A 16772-nucleotide genomic window follows, 5' to 3' on the forward strand; every position below is an offset into this window, starting at 1 on the left:
GTGTCATGTCTATACAGGGTTTTTGAACCGAATCCAATTCTGCTCTTGGTGTTCAAGTACTTGACTGGGGAGGTTCAGGATATCTCAGATCCATGATTCAGTTAAGAAGGATCAATCGCCAAAGCCTTAGATCAGGATCTGCGATGTTCCTTGAGGTTCCTCGGTTCAAGTGCCAGACTCTTGGTGGTCGTTCCTTTGCTCCAGAACTGTGGAACCAGCTGCCACAAAAGCTCCATAACATTGATTCCCTCCGGACTTTCAAGTCCCTCCTAAAGGCCCACCCTTTTGCAGTTGCCTTTGGGGAAAAAGGCGCTCCAGAATACCCACTCACTGAGTAATTGGGGTGCTCTACAAATGCCAACATTGCTTGATTGATTGTGTGATACAAAGCTACAGGGTTGCACAATGTCTCGTTCGGATGTACTTTCTCTCGACATGGTGTCACCATTATGTCTTCACGGTGTGACTGGTCTTTCCTGGATGTGCACATCAAGGTGTGCATTCCTAAAACATTACAAGGAAAATCATATTTCGAATGCAATGCAATTTATTTGCAAATTTAAACCAATAACATGAATTAAAAATAAGTAAATCCTTCTTGAAAAGTTTGCATTTGGTAGACTAATTACAAATTGGCAAGTTCATATTCTGCAAAGTTATTTTCCATGGAGACCATAAACGTTCGTCTGTATTACCCTTTCAAGACTGGTGACTGAAGATGAAGAACACTTTCTCTTCAAATAAGATAGTTGCATTGAAGGCTGTGACTGTCATAAATATCATATTTCTTGTATCAAAGCGCCACAGTCTCTTCTTTTGTGTACCTTGCCAATTTGGAAGTTGCCAATGGACAGAATAATGATGAAGTACATGTATATCACAGTTGGGTTGTAATTTTCATCTAATGGAATTTCAGCAACAGATTATCGGGAAATGAAAAGATTGACTCATAGTTCTCGATATGGCTAACCAACTTCTAAATTGAAGTCAAAACACCGTCAATAGTGCAATAAATTGGCTCCTACCAATATCTTTATCAACAAGGCATGAAAGTGTCGAAATAAGCCTCTGTAATGAAATATGTAGGAGACAGCAGTAGCTCACATTTTTAACATCCTTAAGCAGAAACAGCTGGGTTGATTACAACATGCATAAGATTACTACTGGTATTGCCAGTTTCAACCACTGACACTGTCTGACCCACACTGCGGCTGGCCTCATCAGGAAAGCCTTGAATAAGGCTAAGGTATCAAATAGTTTCTCTTTTCTAAATGTTCACAAAATATCATTTTTTAGGGTAAGATATTGACAGAAAGTACAAGCAATGAGTATATCTTATAAGGACGGAATTCAAATGGACTGATCGGAATGTTCAAGTTTACACCACACCCTTTGAGGGCTGTTTTAGATTGAAACCTCCACCTGTGAATCTTGGTCCATCGTTCCTCTGCGGCTGTATGATTGGTGCTCCTGCCTGTGCTATAGCACGCTCTCGTTCCCTACAAGAAGAAATAATCACAATGTAAGGAAGGTGACAAATGTATCAAACATTGGTCTAAAGTGATTTTCTTTTTTTCAACCATTTTCTTATCGTCATTGTCCTAGGTAACTAATTAGAAGCAGACATATTTAGAGAGGACACTCCTACTTACTTTTGTTGTTGTTCTTTTCGTTTCTGCATGTAATACTTCTTCTTGACTTCTTGAAGTTCTCTGGCCAGGCGTTCAATCTCGTACTTGTATTCATTCACCTGCGATTCGTACATGTTCAGCTCAGATGCCATCGTCTGAAATAAGGGGAACCATTAAGGTGAGATTCAGTACATTCGGCACCCTGGACAAGAAGATGACACAATGGGAATACAGGCACTACCGGTTAGTTACTAGAGTAACCACCTGATGGCTCTACCAAACCAAAAGAATGTCAACTGGCAAGCCCTGCCCACTTGAACTGACCTGGACCCCAGACCTGAACAGAACAAGACCTCAACCCAGCCTTGCAGCTTGGAGTGGTACTGGTGAGGCGACCTAATTGGTATATGTTTATCCAGTTAAGGGGCTCAAGTCACCATGTCACCAGTCAATCCTTCTTTCAGAATCTGCGGACACAACAACAGAGCAACTGACCTTCATTTGTTTTGTCTTTTCTTTGAGCGTCTGCTGATAGATCTGGAGCTGTTCGGCCACCTCAGGCCCGGGCTGACGAGCAAGGATGTGTTTCAATTCTACGTAAAGTTTCTCTTTTTCTTGAATGAGGAGTTCCTTCTCGACCACCTCCTCTGTCTTGGCAATGAGACGCTTCTGCAGAGTCTGGATCTTTTGGATCATCTCATAGGTGCTTGGATCACTGCCCTGTTTAACAAGAAAGAAGAAAGTAAGCCAAAGGTCAATTGACCCACAATCATGGGACTGATAGATGAAGAGGATTGAAAAAAGTTGAACCTCTCTTGTAACAACACCATAAGGACTGACCAATGCTGCCCTCAGTAGGGAGGTGTGCTGAGTACAGAGGTCAAATTGTTGTACATGTTGTATAGAAACGACCCATTTGAGCTCAGAATTGCAAAACAAGAATTTTCTAAGTTTACCTCTAATTTCCTCCACCTGTGGATGTTCATTGGGTTCTCCAACTCTTCCTCCAAGGCCTTACACCTCGTCCTCTCTCTCAGAAGTTCTCGCTGAATATGGTAAACCTCACGACGAAGGTCGTCAACATTTGCTACGCTCTTCTGCAGGATACCCTTCTCGCGGCGGAGTTTCTTGATCTCAAGTTTTAGGACACGGATGTCCTCCAATCGCTGGTTGTATTGGATCTCACCCTTGTTCAGTGTGGACTGTTGGATTTTGATTTTCTCATACAGGAGGGCTAATTCGTCATTCCTGCGGACAAGCTGGGTACCGAGGATGTCTCGTTCACTGATCACCTGAAAAAGTTAGTAAATCCTGTTTGATATGGTCAGGGCTTCAAACATGGTATTGTGTAAGAGCGTTAAAGACAATTCTTTGCATTTCAAGCATTTTGTGAACTACGTCAAATTGCCTGAAGTCATTATGTAGATTGGCTCCGTGGGTCAAGATTGACAGTAATTTGGCCAAGTTCACATCCTGATAACTACCATGACCTGACGGCTGTCAACCTTGATGGGCAGTGAAAAGTTTCTCCATGTCTCACCTGATCCAGCTCCTTCTTCTGTCGCACCCTCTCAGCGTCCGCCTCAGCAATGATCTTAAGCAGCTTCCTCTCCTCAGCCTCCTGGGCCTCAATGTAAGCCTTGCTATCCTCGGCCTGCTGCTTCATCCTCTGTAACTCAGCCTTCAGAGCCTCCTTCTCCTTCTCCACCCGGTGGTGCTCGAGGTTCTCCTTGACCAACGCAGCCTCTTTGCTGGAGATCTCCTCCTTCAGCTGGTCGATCTGGTGGTTCATGATTTTCAATTTGCGCTTCATCTCAGTGATTTCATCCTAGAAAACAAGCACAATCATACATCGATTTCCTTACAAATTTAGTTATTCGCACATTTACCTACTTGCCCACTTAGTTACTGATTTGTCATGATGGTAGTAGCCCTTATACACAAACAAAACCATAGATCTCAAACAGCATCAACAGCTTTAAACTCAACAACGCAAAACAACTCAAGTCACATTCCATGAACTTATCTTATGATTCATTTTTCATTTCGCCTCACGACCACCCTCAAACGGCATTCAATAGATTTAGAAATCTTCCAGACATACCTGCGACTCAATCAAGTTCTTGCTGTAGAGATTCCTATCGCTGCGGACCGCTTCGTACAAATTTTGCTGCTGTTTGAGTTTGGTCTCAGCCTCCGCAATCTTCTTCTTGTAATCGAAGATCTGCATCTCGCGCACCTTGACATCTTCCATGTGTTGGAGAACCTAGATGAAACAAATCAAAATACATAATTATAAACAACATGGCAATTGGTTTTACTAAAGCTCAATCTACTAGTTTTATCAGAGTCTAGAAGAGAAACAGGACATGAATCACAGCTGCCTCCAAATCAGTTGTGCGTATTCACTGTGCTGTTTCTACTGTGAGAAGTGTACGCCTACCTTCTGAGTGAGATCACTGGCTTCATTGATGTATCTGTCCCGCTCTTTCTCCAACTGGTAGATAATCTTCCTCTGCTTCTGCGCCTCTTCCTTGTAATTCTGAATCTCCTGCTCGAGGTTCTTCTTGGACTGCTCATGCAGTTTCACCAAGTTCAGCTGCTTCTGGGTGGCACTGGCTGCCTTCAACATGTTCTGGAAAGGAAGAACGTAGGAAATTTAGTGAAGGAACTCGAAATCACATGTCTCATTACCTTTAAGAGGACTCTTACAAAATAACCACATCAGCATGGTGGAAAACCGTTCCAGATAGTTCCTTAATGTGGTTCAATGCCTTTGTTACTTTCACAACTGGTCCTTGGGCTGCAGTACCGTACCTTATTCAGGATGTCCCTCTCCCGCACCAAGTCATCAATGGCCTTCTTGTCCAACTCGGCTTGCTTCTTGGCAGATTCCAACTCTGAAATATTTGCAGCAGTAGCGATCAGTACAGATCGGATGAGTATAAGAAAATAGGAGACAATAAAAAACAACAGTGTGGACTTAAATACATCTCCATATCTAAAAGGGTCCATCGATCTACTGGTATCTGGTGAGGCTCAACAAGACGCTGAAACCATGCATCAGCCCTTCTAGAGTGAAGGCTTGTAACCAGCAACCAAGTGCAGCACCTCCGAACAACCATAACTGACTGACACCAGCTCTACAATAAACCCATACAGCCAACAGAATCTGCTCTCACCACTTCCGTTTTCAAACACAGAACAGTTGCATACCTCTTTCTAGACCAGTAATCTGGTTCTTAAGTGTCTCTTTCTGTTGTTCAACCTCCATCTTTTGTTCATCGACGTTGCGCAATTTTCGCTGGATGGTTTCACGCATCTTGTTCAAACGCTGCACCTCCGTCTTCAGGCCATTCACTTCTTCCTCCTTAGACTGAAATGGAATTCAAAAATTAATCAAAATAATTCCTTTCAAAAACTTACTTTTATATTTGGATGCTATTTGGCAGCTCTCAAAACTCATGGTCGCCATTGACCACAGTGGAGAAAATCATCTCGAAAAGAAGAGAAGAAGAATAACGCCGATTTGAAAGTGTCATCTCTGACATTTGAAATTTGTTTCAACTCATGGAAGATAATTTCTGCGTACCTTGAGTTCAGCTACTCGCTGTTGGTTCTCCCCGGCTTGATGGTCAACCATGATCAACATACCCTCATAGTCTGACTGAACCTTCTGGAATCGGGCAGTCAGGATGTCAAACTCTTTTACTGTCCTCTCATTGTTGATCTGTAAAAAAAAACAAAAAAATCACATCAGAATGATACATTCAAAGAAATGTAAAGCGACTTGTATGATGCATAGTTGTAAAAAATTGTGTTGAAAATTTGTTATGGGGGTCATTGGGGGGGGGGGGGAACAAAGTAGCCGACCTATGCCATGGGGTCAGCCTTTGTTGATTCCGACATTGGCCAGTGCTGACATCAAAATCAATAGAGACTGACCCCATAACCCGAGGAAGCTTAACCACTCCACCGCAAGAGACGTTCATTGAGGCAAATTTCCCACCCAACGTACCCTCTGCTCTTTGAGAGACTGCTCCAGCTTGCTGACATCCTGCTTGTACCTCTCAATCGAGAAAGCCATACTCTTGATCTCAGAGCCCTTGGCATCCATGTCTGCTTTAGCTTGCTTCAGCTCACGGTCAATCTTCTCCTTCTTCCTTCCCTCACGCTGAGCTTCATTGCTGCGGACCTGGATGTCTTGGGTGAGCTAAAAATGAAAGAACCAAAGTTGATTACAACAGATTACCAGTAAATTTTTATTACTAGCAATTAAGATTACCTCCACTGGTACTTTATTCACTTCTGACAAAATATAGCTGATCTGACGATAATTTAACTACTTTTTCAGGAGTGCCAACAAGTAGCATTGACAAAGAAGGATCTGTCACACACATTCGGTTTGGCACAAAAAATATTAAGATTGACATGATATCTGATGGGTAACCATAGTAACCTACCTCAGATATCTTGAGGTTAGCCTCCTCCTTGGCTTGTTCGAGGTTGGCTTGTTGCTGCTGAGCATTTGCAACGTTCTCACGAAGTTTGACGATCTCAACAAGCTGGTCATCTCTCTCTTTGGTCAGTTCTTCCTTGATCTTCAGCAGCTCATTCACGCTGTGTTCCTGACCCATGGTGAGGCCAGCTCCCTGCTCAACCAACTTGCTAAGGTTTGAGATCTCGAGCTTCAGAGATTGAATGGTCTCGCGAGCACGGGTCTCCTTCTCGTGGGCAGCATCTACCATCTTCCATGCTTTCTCAATTTCCTTTTTCAGGGATGCAATTGTTGTTTGATCCTCCTGGGAAAGTTTCAGAGCAGTGGAAACCTTGGCAGAATTCGCCACAATCTCGGCATTGAGCTCACGACATTTTTGCATCAACCTCTTCTCACTGTCATGAGATTTCTTTAGTGCCTTGTGAAGCTTCTCATACTCAGCTCGGAATTTCTCCAAACTCCTATCTCCCACAAGCTCAGACAGAACCTCTTGGAAGTCCTTCTCAAGGGCCTCAAAGGCACTGTCATCAATGGAGGCCTTCTCCTTGAAACCCTCCTTCTTTTCCTGGATGAAAATCAAAGAAAAAAAAAATCAGTCCGTGATTATGATGCAGAGTGCCAGAGTCAGTGAGCACTCCTTAACTTATGTCAAAATGTACTTAATCAAAATACACTGTGATCATACATGCCATTGCAGTATAGCTCGTGCACAGCACAGTGGAAGTGTGCAGTCTGGCCAGTGCAGTAGGCCTACTGCAGATGATGACAAATGGATGATGCGGCGTGAATCCGTGATTGAGATGTGCAAAGATATTTTCCAATTCAACTGTTCATGTGAAGGGAAACGCTGAAAAATTCCGCCGGACGTGTTTTGTAGATTCTATGATAGAAATACCTACCTCAGACATGACCTCAAATCTGATTCACACCACGGAAACAGATCAAAACTCGTTTTTTGGTCACCACTTTTTAACTTTTCTGACACTATTTACAACCCGTTACCATGGCGTGCCGCAATCCGCCGGATAAAGGCCCGCTTCAAAAATACTTCTAATAAACCTCGACATTTTTATGTTATTAGTGTTATTCATGCAAACATCTGACTTATATTTCAAAATGTACATGTTATGTGATACATATTTTTTTGTTGATGGTTCTGCAATGCGTGATTTGATTAATAAGCAAACAAAGTAGTTCGGCAACGGCGTAATAATCAATTTTGTTAGTTCCATTTAATCACGCGAGGGGTGAGGCTAGATCAAGAGTGTTTCAAGGAGGTGTTATGGCGGCGTAAGCACATGGCGATGTGTCAGATGGTCACGTGATTGTCATAACCGAGGAGGACTACGGCAGTTACCGGTAGGGTGTACAGTCTGTAGTTCGCCTCAGTCTTACTTCACTGGCAAGCTACTAAAGTGGACATGAAAGGTAGAATTGAAAAAGCTATTAAGTCTCAATTCACGTCTTACTTTCATGGTTGGTGTTTTTTGAATTTTCGGTTTGTTTTGGTAACTAAACTACTGTTTCAGTCACTTGCATTGCTCTTCTTTCTAATTATTTGGGCAATTACGATATCTATGTGTTTTCTTATTAATTGATTTTGAGCATAAAAGTGATGTTGCATTTTTTGCTTTTCCGTTTGTTTTCCTTTGCTGGTAGCAGTTCATGGTAGCACGTGGGAGGACATATTATCGTTACTCCAAAGTGCGTATTATATTCCTCGTTTATACTGATATTTGATCGATATCCATATCGGCATACAATTCACCTTGCCTGCGTTTATATCGAACGGGTATGCAAAACACATTGATATTTGATTGTCACTGAGGAAGAATGATTCTGTGCGTGACGGTGGTGGGGAGCTGCAACATCTTGCAAACAGTGCCTACAACACGACTTCTCCTTACGCATGTTTCTGAGCCTGTTGAATTGAGGGATTAAGTATATTATCGAGTGAAATGGCCTGATATTGTCAGCTGGGCATTTCGGCCCGTTCCGAATTGAAAGAGCTTCTTATGAAGTATACGTATGCTGCGAAATTCAAAGACCAGTATCTCAGTGGACGGGCTCATGGTGGACTAATTTCCTTGTCTGAACTTGTCTCCCCCGTATGTCGGTGGCTTAGAACGGATTACCCTGCGGATTATTATTGACAAACGGTAAAACGCAAACTGCACTGTTGTCGATCGAAATATCACGTATTTGGTTCCTTTAGAACCAACTAAATAGACCAGAATTAATGTGGCATTTTGGTATTGGACATCACCGAGGAACATGTGTACCATTGTATTATATATGTGAGTTGATTGATTTTGGGCTAGACCCGGTGGAGAAGAGTATGCATAGCACAGCGTGTAATTGGCATATACATGTACTTTACTTTACTTTACTTATACACCAGTACAGCAGTCGTGAACAATTAGAGCTCCATAGTAAAATCGTGAGCGCGAATATTGCCACCTACGTCACCGCGATAGTCTTCGTGAGTAGTCACTGTGATGGGGTCATGGCGGCATATATCGTTGACCATTGTCAAAGGTTTGATCCTAGTTGTGTTGCTTTGGCAGTTGGCGGCCTTTCTATCGTCCGGTTGGATTCACGAGAAGATGCAGGGCACATACGTTCAAGTAGCTGATAACATGAGAGAAAAAGCTAAGAAGATAAGAGTAGCTGACATGGGAGAAAAAGCCAAGATAAAAGTGTACTCCACTGTGAAACGGATTGGAAATATCGTCACGAACTCAACGAGAAGTGGCGAATTCGACAGGGTTCCAAAGATCATCCATCAAACGTACAGATCTAAAGATATACCAAACGCTTACAAAGGCTGCATCAAATCCTGCTTAAGTTTGAACCAGAATTGGACGTATATGTTTTGGACGGATGATGATGGATTACGACTCGTCAGGGACCATTACCCCAAGTATCTTTCGTTGATAAAACGTTACGAGCACTACAGTTACCACCGATTGTTACGTGCGGACGCGCTGCGTTATATCATCCTTTACCATTATGGTGGCATCTATTTAGACATGGATTTCGATTGTTTGAAACCTTTCGACAAACTTCTGGATTTCGGGACGTGTGTGCTAGCACCTGAGGTTCATGTTCAAAGTTTTATGATCTACAAAATCCCCAGCTTAATTTCTAACGCCATAATGATAGCGAGGCCTCGCCATCCTTTCTTTCGTCACGTTATATACAACTTGGCGAAGTTTCTGACGCCTGGCCAGCGGGTTGTGATCCGCCTGACGGGTCCTATTGCTCTGCAGCATATGCTGGAAGACTTCACGAAGAAGCCCTGCAGAAAGGGGGACAGGATGTGTGAGGTAACCGTCATAGACCCTTTACTCCTTTTACCCACCGCGGATACGACGCAATACCCCAAAATGGTGAAATTCGTCGAGAGCACTTGTCACAAGGAACAATTGACAGAATCGGAAGGGAAAGTGTGTAAATGGACTAAAGACAACAAGTTTCATCTTAATAACAATTCCATTCCTGCTAAAGCTTTTACTAATCATCTGTGGATGCACCTGGAATATTTCAAACTGTCTAACAAGGGTAGGACTTCCATTGATACAATTATGGCTGAGAGTCATCACAGTCCAGTGCGAAGATACGGACAAGTGACGCCGACGATACGGGGTTAGTCCTCGCCAGTAGATAGCTTTTGGTGGTGGTGGTGGTGGGAGGTGGATGGGGGGAGGGGCACGACACCTCTCAATCTTTGCCACTGTCAGCCTGAATATCTTCCCAACGTCTAAATGATAAGTCCTAACACACTTTCTGGTGTCCATTGGGGGCACTTGCCCACCCCGTCCGTGGCCCTCGCTACGGCTCTCCGTGAACAACCATAATGTACCGGTAACATGTGTAGCAGGACCTTGCTACTAAGGCACCATTTAGATTCAACATTTGTCCCAAGCTGACAGGTATCCTGATAACAGAGGCAAATTGAGCTACAAATTAAGATAGACCAAAATCAGTGGCATAACCTTTATCATGGTGTCCTGGTAGCGGAGATGCCATCCGCCAAAAGAAGTTCTGCTCCACCTAAAGTTTTTTAAGACGACTGAAGTATTTCCAGTATAGTCGTGTTGTTTAGGCCTATTGCCTGTACGACACTACCAGTATTTTTGTGCCATAATCAATTTTTACATCAAGCCTGGTTCCCCTCATTTGGTTCTTTTTTCTCATTCAACTTGTATTCCGATCCTTGGTGATTAAAACTGTAACATCACCGGGCATATGGTTTGTCTGATGAAATACAGTGATGTAATTCGAAATGTCAATTATAATAATAAGAAATAACGGTTATTTAATTCAGAGTATCTTTATTTTTCCATCAAATACTTGGACAAAACTTAGCGACGCTACAATATTGCAGTACACAACCGAATCACAGGTGGCAAAAGTATAACACTGATAATGTACCAGCTATTTCCATTTAGGGTAGACCTTTGGCTGGAGAGCTTGATATCCCGAAGCAATCATAACTCCTTCAAAGTGAAGTTAATGCCTATTTCGAGGGTGGGATTCTGTTCTCGGGAAAACAAAGAAATTACTCGGCTCCCACCCTCGCTCGACCCTCTACGAGAGATTGTTTCTCAGTTTCTTGACGCGTCTCTTACTGTTTCTGCGGAAGTTTTGAGGCGCGTATACTGTTGACAAGGCAATGATTTTTCAAGTCCATTCGCGGAATAATTGCTCCACAACACACGTCTTTTGTCGCTCTCTATGGAAGGCAGATGCGACGTTCACTCTCATTCTTACCGCTCTCGAGCATATTTTCGAAACAGATCGGAATTTCCTTAGCGGAATCTTCTGGTAGAAGGGGCGCACTGACCCTTAAAATCCTATCAGATTTCATGACGGACTTCACAGCAGCCGTATCGATGGTCTCGGGCAATGTGACTGACTTGCGGATGACCCGACTGACGTGATGATTGGGCTTGTCTTCAACGTGCTTGGCGTCAAGAGTAAGTTTATAACCAGTCATTTTCAGCTTGATTTCTTCGGGCTCATATTCTTTTAGATTGAAACCAATCTCGTAGTTCTTGTTGCCTTGCTCATCCTTGGTGATGTTCACCACGCCGCTCGATGATGGACACCGCACATCTCCCCAGTGCAGGAGGCTCTTCAGTCGCTTCTTGTGGTCGTCGTTTAGCTGCATCCTGTCGAGAAGTGAGTCATCTAATCCTTTTAGACCAAGCTCCTCAAACACATTCATCTTCCTCTGCATTTTCGCAAGTTCCGGATTCAGATATGGACATCTCACAATAAGGACACCATTTGGGGAAATCTTGCTTTTGATTCCTTTGACGTCTACGCCGTCAGCTATGGGGAAGTGCCTTTTGATCACGGTGTAGTCGTCGCCGTCCTTCTGCTCCGCATGCACGACGACTTTCTCGCCGCTTACCCTGACGGAAACATTCTCCGCCTTGAAGCCTCGCACGTCGAGGCGAATAGTCCAGTCTTTCTCTTGCTGGGCTTCAGGCTTCTGCAAATCAGACAGACTCAGGAAGTCATTAAAGAAAGGGTCATTAATGACCGATCTGAAGTCTTGGAAATCCATCTTAGGCCATTCTGATGTCCATGGCATTTGCCCTTGAAATTGATTCATTCTTGGTCGTTCCTTTCGTCGTAACTGCTTTGTCGAATAGTTCAGTTTACCGTATTCTCGGAGTAGGCCTTAACGTCTTTGCTTCAGAGAGTGTGTACTGACTGGAGTGACTGCTTCCTTTTTATAACGAACAGAAAACCTCGTTCTTTCCAGAAAACTGACAATAACGGTACTAGCTGCTACTCGTATTATCCATCGAAGGCGAATGTGTTCCGCACTTCGCAGTTTAATGAGTCTTGTAAGGCTGGAAATCACCTTAGTGTTTGAAGGTGCGGGTGACACTGCAAGGGGTAAACTACGCCATAACACCAAATAGTTTAATAGTTTCTCGACTGAGCTAGAAACCTGAAAGTACAAAATACTGGCAACCCCGAGGTTATAATGAGATAATAGGTATCGTAAACTCGTTGAAACGATTTCCAGAGCATCGGGTTAGTTCGAGCCGAAACGGAGGTCACGTGAAAACATGCGGTTAGGCTTACCGGCTTGTGTCTTTCACGATTTCCGGTTTCATGCCAGGTTATCAGTGTCTGGTTATACAGGTCAGGTTAGCATTTACCTGCCCTAGTCCTCGAGCCCCTCTGTCTTTTATAAGCAACCGACGACACAAGTGTTGACGACGGACGTTGCGTTAAAGACTCAGGGAAGACACTCTGACAAATAATACTTCTAGACGGAAAATACTTTCATTTTGAAAATATGACCTTGACTTTTGACCTTATGATCTTGACCTTGACCTCGCCGACTCCTTAATTGCAATCTGTGGATCAACTACATATGTCTGTATTGCTAATTGCAAGCGGGCCAAAGACCTGGGAGGTGTAGTGCAAACAAACAAACACACAGACAGACAGACAGACGGTCTTCAAATCATTATGATGATGTATAGTGAACCATACACGAACTGTACATTGAAGTTATCTTGTAAACATGCGAATCCAGAATTTCCACCCGCCAAACAGATATAATTGCCGTAGGCGAGTTAAAATTTATCAAAAGGTGACCCGATTGACTGTCGCATGTTTTATCTTTGAATACAGGCGGTTCCCATTCACCACATAGCACACACGCTCTCAAAAGAATTGTTTACACGGTTGGTGAGAAACTAGACCAGCAGGTCACACCATTGTCCATATATATTCCATTTTTCAAATGTTATCTTCTGCTGATATGTCAACGATCACGTGACATCAAGCAGAACAGCAAAGGCGATGTTTCAAAATGGAGGACGTCAACATTTGATACGAGTAAGTACTGACTGACGAAGCTCGAAACATGATCAGTATCGTGATATGATACTTACATTCCTACGGTGTCGCTTTAAACGCGTTATAATGTGCATTTATGTACATATAGGTCATCGCAATCAATATTTCCATCATGTGTTCTTTTGATACATATATAAGTCAACTGTCACAGGACAGACAATAAGTTGAACAGCAAAGTCGATCTTTCAAACTTGGAGATGGGTAAGTCACTGAGAAGCTCGAAACATGAAGACGTATCCGCATTCATGCCAAGAGATGAGACTTGACCCTTTCGAACTCACCCTAGCTGAGGGTGAACTTTCTGGAACTAGCCGTTACCATGACGGTCGCCAGTGTCGACGTCGGCATTGACACATCGGAACCAAAACTCCCACCTCGCGTGGTTACATACCTTTTCTAGTACCTTCGCGGTAGAAGATCCAACAGGTCAAATTAAATTCGATACGAGAAATCTAACACTTACTCTGACCTATTCTAGAATGAACTAGAAGGCTATTACGAAGGTATACAACGGCATTTTCTTTTCCAACTCTTATTCTGACCTATTCTAGAATGAACTGGAGGTTCGGGCTATTGCGAAGGTATACAACCTATACCGTAATGGCAATATATACCTGCATATTAATTTGAGAATTTTGAGATCTGTAAATCAATAATACCGTTACTTGCACCTGTTAGATGCTAACTAGAGTTCCTGAAGGCCGCCTGAAGAAAAAAAACCTGGCATGCCTGAAAGAACTCCTCAGCTAGTTTCAATGAGCTCGCGAGCTCCATCAAATTCGGGGTAAGACAGGACCTTAAAATCAAAATGCTGATGACAACTGTTCTTCCAGGTGTCCATATGTGAATTAGAACAACATCATGGCTTCCCAAGATGATGAAGTGTGGCGGGAATCTGTAGCCCTAAGCGTCAGCCGACTTCAGGACAAATCAGAAACACGACGGCGGCAGAATAGCCGCCAGAAAGCACGCTGTGGATACAGTTCCGTGGCGATGACGGCGATCGGAATAAGCTTGATCCTCCTAGGGGTTCTGGATGTTGTCTTTGGTACTCTTTGCGCCTCTGCTGGGGTTAGGTACGGGGCCACAGGGGACACACTGATAAGGCCTTGGCGAGCTTTACCGCTTGGTTGCATTGCTGTAGCATGCGGAGCACTCGGGATTCATCTGACAAGAAGACTCCAGTGGAAGCCGCGAAGACAAGCGATCGTGACAATGTTGCTGTCCACCGTTTGCAGTGCTTGGGCAGCAGTGGTGGTTTTCTCTTTCAGTTTCGATGTGGCGGAACAATCTACCGCATACCAAGCCCTAAAAAAGGAAATGAGAGAAGCCCTTGCCTCTCAAAATGTACTCTTCGGTTTCAGAAAGGATAAGATTAACTTGGCAAACAGGGATCTGGCGTACTTCTCGGGGGCAGTTTCCTTTGCAACTTTGAGTGCGATCATAGCAGCCGCGCAGGCTGTCATGGCAGGTTTTTACATCAACGACCCTGGCGAAGGTAGGAAATCAGAGAGAGAGCGGATACCTCGTCGTTCAGGGCCAGCAAGTAACATTATCAGTTCCAAGAAAGTGTTTGTAAGTTACAAGAACAAGGCGGCCTTGGCAGCGGCTATCATTCAGATCGTGTGTGGCTGTTCCGTTGTTTTAGGACTTGGCCTTGCCCTCGCAACCGAGCACAACCCTGCGTGGGCATCCTACGTTATCAGTCATGGAATAATATTCATAACATCCGGGATAGTGAGCGCCATTTCTAGCACGAAGAAAACGAGGCTTTTCGTGACTGCGTCAATGATAATGTCACTCTGCGCATGTGTGGCCGCCGTGAACATGGTCTGTTCAGACGTTGCTTTCATTATCAACTCGAACAGCCATCCAACATCGGGCAGAAGTAAGATAGACAAGTTATCTCTAACCACCAAACTCTTTGCGATCCATGGGATAGATTTATTTGTCAATCTGATCGAACTCGTAACTGCTGCAGTTCTCGCGGGACTTGGCTGTCACGTGACCTGTGAAGTAGCTGGGAAAGCAGACGATTCCCGATGCTTGGTGAGTTACGTCGAAGTTGGCCAGACGGAGAGATCAGGAGGAACTGAATACAATAGGCCTACGACTGACAACACCGAGGGAGGGTACGTTCTTCAGCTTCCTGATATTCTGCACGACAGTATGATCATGGACGATGATAGCTTTGGCCAGGAGCGTCCGCAATACATGACAGAAGCGCTAGCAAGCAATGCATAAATTATCGTTACAAAGTCGACTGCCAAACCCGGTGTGGGATGACAATGATTGGAACTCAGTCCCTTGGAGATGACATCTAGGGATCAGTATAGTTTTGGTCACAACTGCGTGGCGAATATCAACTATGTGCGCTTTCAGAACCTGTGTAACATTTTTGGTTGATCCCCAAATTTCAGTGTTGCCATTACAAAATGGGCAGCTACAGAAACGAGGACTTTTCAATAGGGGGCACTGCTTCCATTCCAACATTTGTCTCTGTCCGATTACGGAAAGCAGAGGAACGTTCTCTCATTGTATACATGTAGCCGAGTACACGTTATGAGTATCAATGCTCGTCTTGACCAACACTAATGAAATAATACTTAGATCTACCAATACTGTACTGGGTCTTCCCAAGGAAACGCATTTATGAGTACACTTTCGATGTTGGTAGAAATCACTAGAATACTATCTTGACAATAAGAATTCGACTTGCAATGATTAAACATTTCTTCAGTCGTATTTTTTGTTCCACTTCAGTCCGAAAAGGAAAACTTTGACCCTCGCTGTTTCAAAGGTGTCATTTGACTTCAGTAATTCTTGCAATCACGTCCTATTCCCATCTTGACCCTCAAGCCTTGGATCCACTCCGCCGACCCGGACTCCGTTACACCAATGCATGAGGGGAGGTAACGGACCGTTAACTCTGATGGTTCAGAAATGCCTATTCCAAGCAATATGTACTCGTTTGATGAGAACCTATTGTGGAAGCCCATCTTACGCCGGTGTGGCGGGGATAGTAGTCCTAGGGCTGATAGTCCGTGTAACAATAGCCCGCATTGCTAAATGTTTTGATTAGGGTTAGCGGTACAATAGATCATGCTGCTTAATTGGTCAAATACAATGCTACCGGACTATGACTCCAGGGGGACTATATCCGCTGTCACACCGGTGTACAGGAAATACGATGACTTACACTTGCACTTGATCAAAAGTGAATTTCTACCCTCTAACACAAACTCATTTGAACTTTTGTTAACTTTATTTTGTACGCTTATAAAAATAAAATACATCATCGGATAATCTTTGTCCTAATTGGCCCCAGACAGGGCCGTGACCAACACCAATTTGTCTTAGTCATTTCCCCTTTAATCCCTTTCAACACAAAGAGCTAATCCAGTAAGTCCTGTCATGCGATGACACCATGGTCACCATGAATGCATAAGGTAAAATGGGAGGACAGTCCTGAAGTCCATGAATCACATTAAATGGCATTGGCGTCAATTTCCGGTATAAAATAAATCATTCTGATAAGTTTAGTTTAGTTTCTATACTACACTGAGTACTTCATTAGCCATTCGTAAGTCCGTTCCTTTGGAGTTAGACCTTTTTCATCAAGGTCGCGCAATATCTTCCGGGTGATTGCTGGGTGATCACACAAGGTACCTAACACTTCCTTTGTCTTCCTCCGTCGATTCAGACTGTCTGGATTTACCGGAAGTTCTACTGAGTGATGCGCCTTGGAA

The 16772-nt window shown here is 43.7% G+C and overlaps 4 protein-coding genes across 6 annotated transcripts; 2 read left to right on the top strand and 2 right to left on the bottom strand.

The window, feature by feature from the left end:
• Window positions 1-535: 535 nt before the first annotated feature.
• On the bottom strand, window positions 536-7133 carry LOC135489377 (cilia- and flagella-associated protein 58-like). The gene is made up of 13 exons (XM_064774716.1): window positions 7029-7133; window positions 6095-6694; window positions 5650-5844; window positions 5224-5361; window positions 4848-5007; window positions 4449-4531; window positions 4075-4266; window positions 3736-3897; window positions 3172-3459; window positions 2588-2923; window positions 2127-2351; window positions 1653-1786; window positions 536-1499 (listed from the first exon to the last, which is right to left on the bottom strand). The coding sequence occupies exons 1-13, from the start codon at window positions 7035-7037 to the stop codon at window positions 1379-1381; spliced, it is 2643 nt and encodes an 880-aa protein (XP_064630786.1). The 5' UTR covers window positions 7038-7133; the 3' UTR covers window positions 536-1378.
• Window positions 7134-7442: 309 nt separating this feature from the next.
• On the top strand, window positions 7443-16274 carry LOC135489220 (uncharacterized). 3 transcript variants are annotated; one of them, XM_064774469.1, is made up of 2 exons: window positions 7443-7488; window positions 13857-16274. In XM_064774469.1, the coding sequence occupies exon 2, from the start codon at window positions 13885-13887 to the stop codon at window positions 15265-15267; it is 1383 nt and encodes a 460-aa protein (XP_064630539.1). In that variant the 5' UTR covers window positions 7443-7488; window positions 13857-13884; the 3' UTR covers window positions 15268-16274. The 3 variants fall into 3 exon arrangements, with proteins under 3 accessions (XP_064630539.1, XP_064630538.1, XP_064630540.1); XM_064774468.1 differs by lacking the exon at window positions 7443-7488 and adding an exon at window positions 12928-13002; XM_064774470.1 differs by lacking the exon at window positions 7443-7488 and adding an exon at window positions 13207-13224.
• Window positions 7940-10416, top strand: LOC135489475 (uncharacterized). The gene is made up of 2 exons (XM_064774848.1): window positions 7940-8500; window positions 8697-10416. Exons 1-2 carry the CDS (start codon window positions 8369-8371, stop codon window positions 9780-9782), a joined length of 1218 nt encoding a protein of 405 aa, XP_064630918.1. The 5' UTR covers window positions 7940-8368; the 3' UTR covers window positions 9783-10416.
• Window positions 10512-12255, bottom strand: LOC135489648 (uncharacterized). Its single transcript, XM_064775088.1, has one exon. It carries the CDS (start codon window positions 11753-11755, stop codon window positions 10868-10870), a length of 888 nt encoding a protein of 295 aa, XP_064631158.1. The 5' UTR covers window positions 11756-12255; the 3' UTR covers window positions 10512-10867.
• Window positions 16275-16772: the final 498 nt, after the last annotated feature.

Source organism: Lineus longissimus, chromosome 6 (assembly GCF_910592395.1).
Source record: "Lineus longissimus chromosome 6, tnLinLong1.2, whole genome shotgun sequence".
Lineage (NCBI taxonomy): Eukaryota > Metazoa > Nemertea > Pilidiophora > Heteronemertea > Lineidae > Lineus > Lineus longissimus.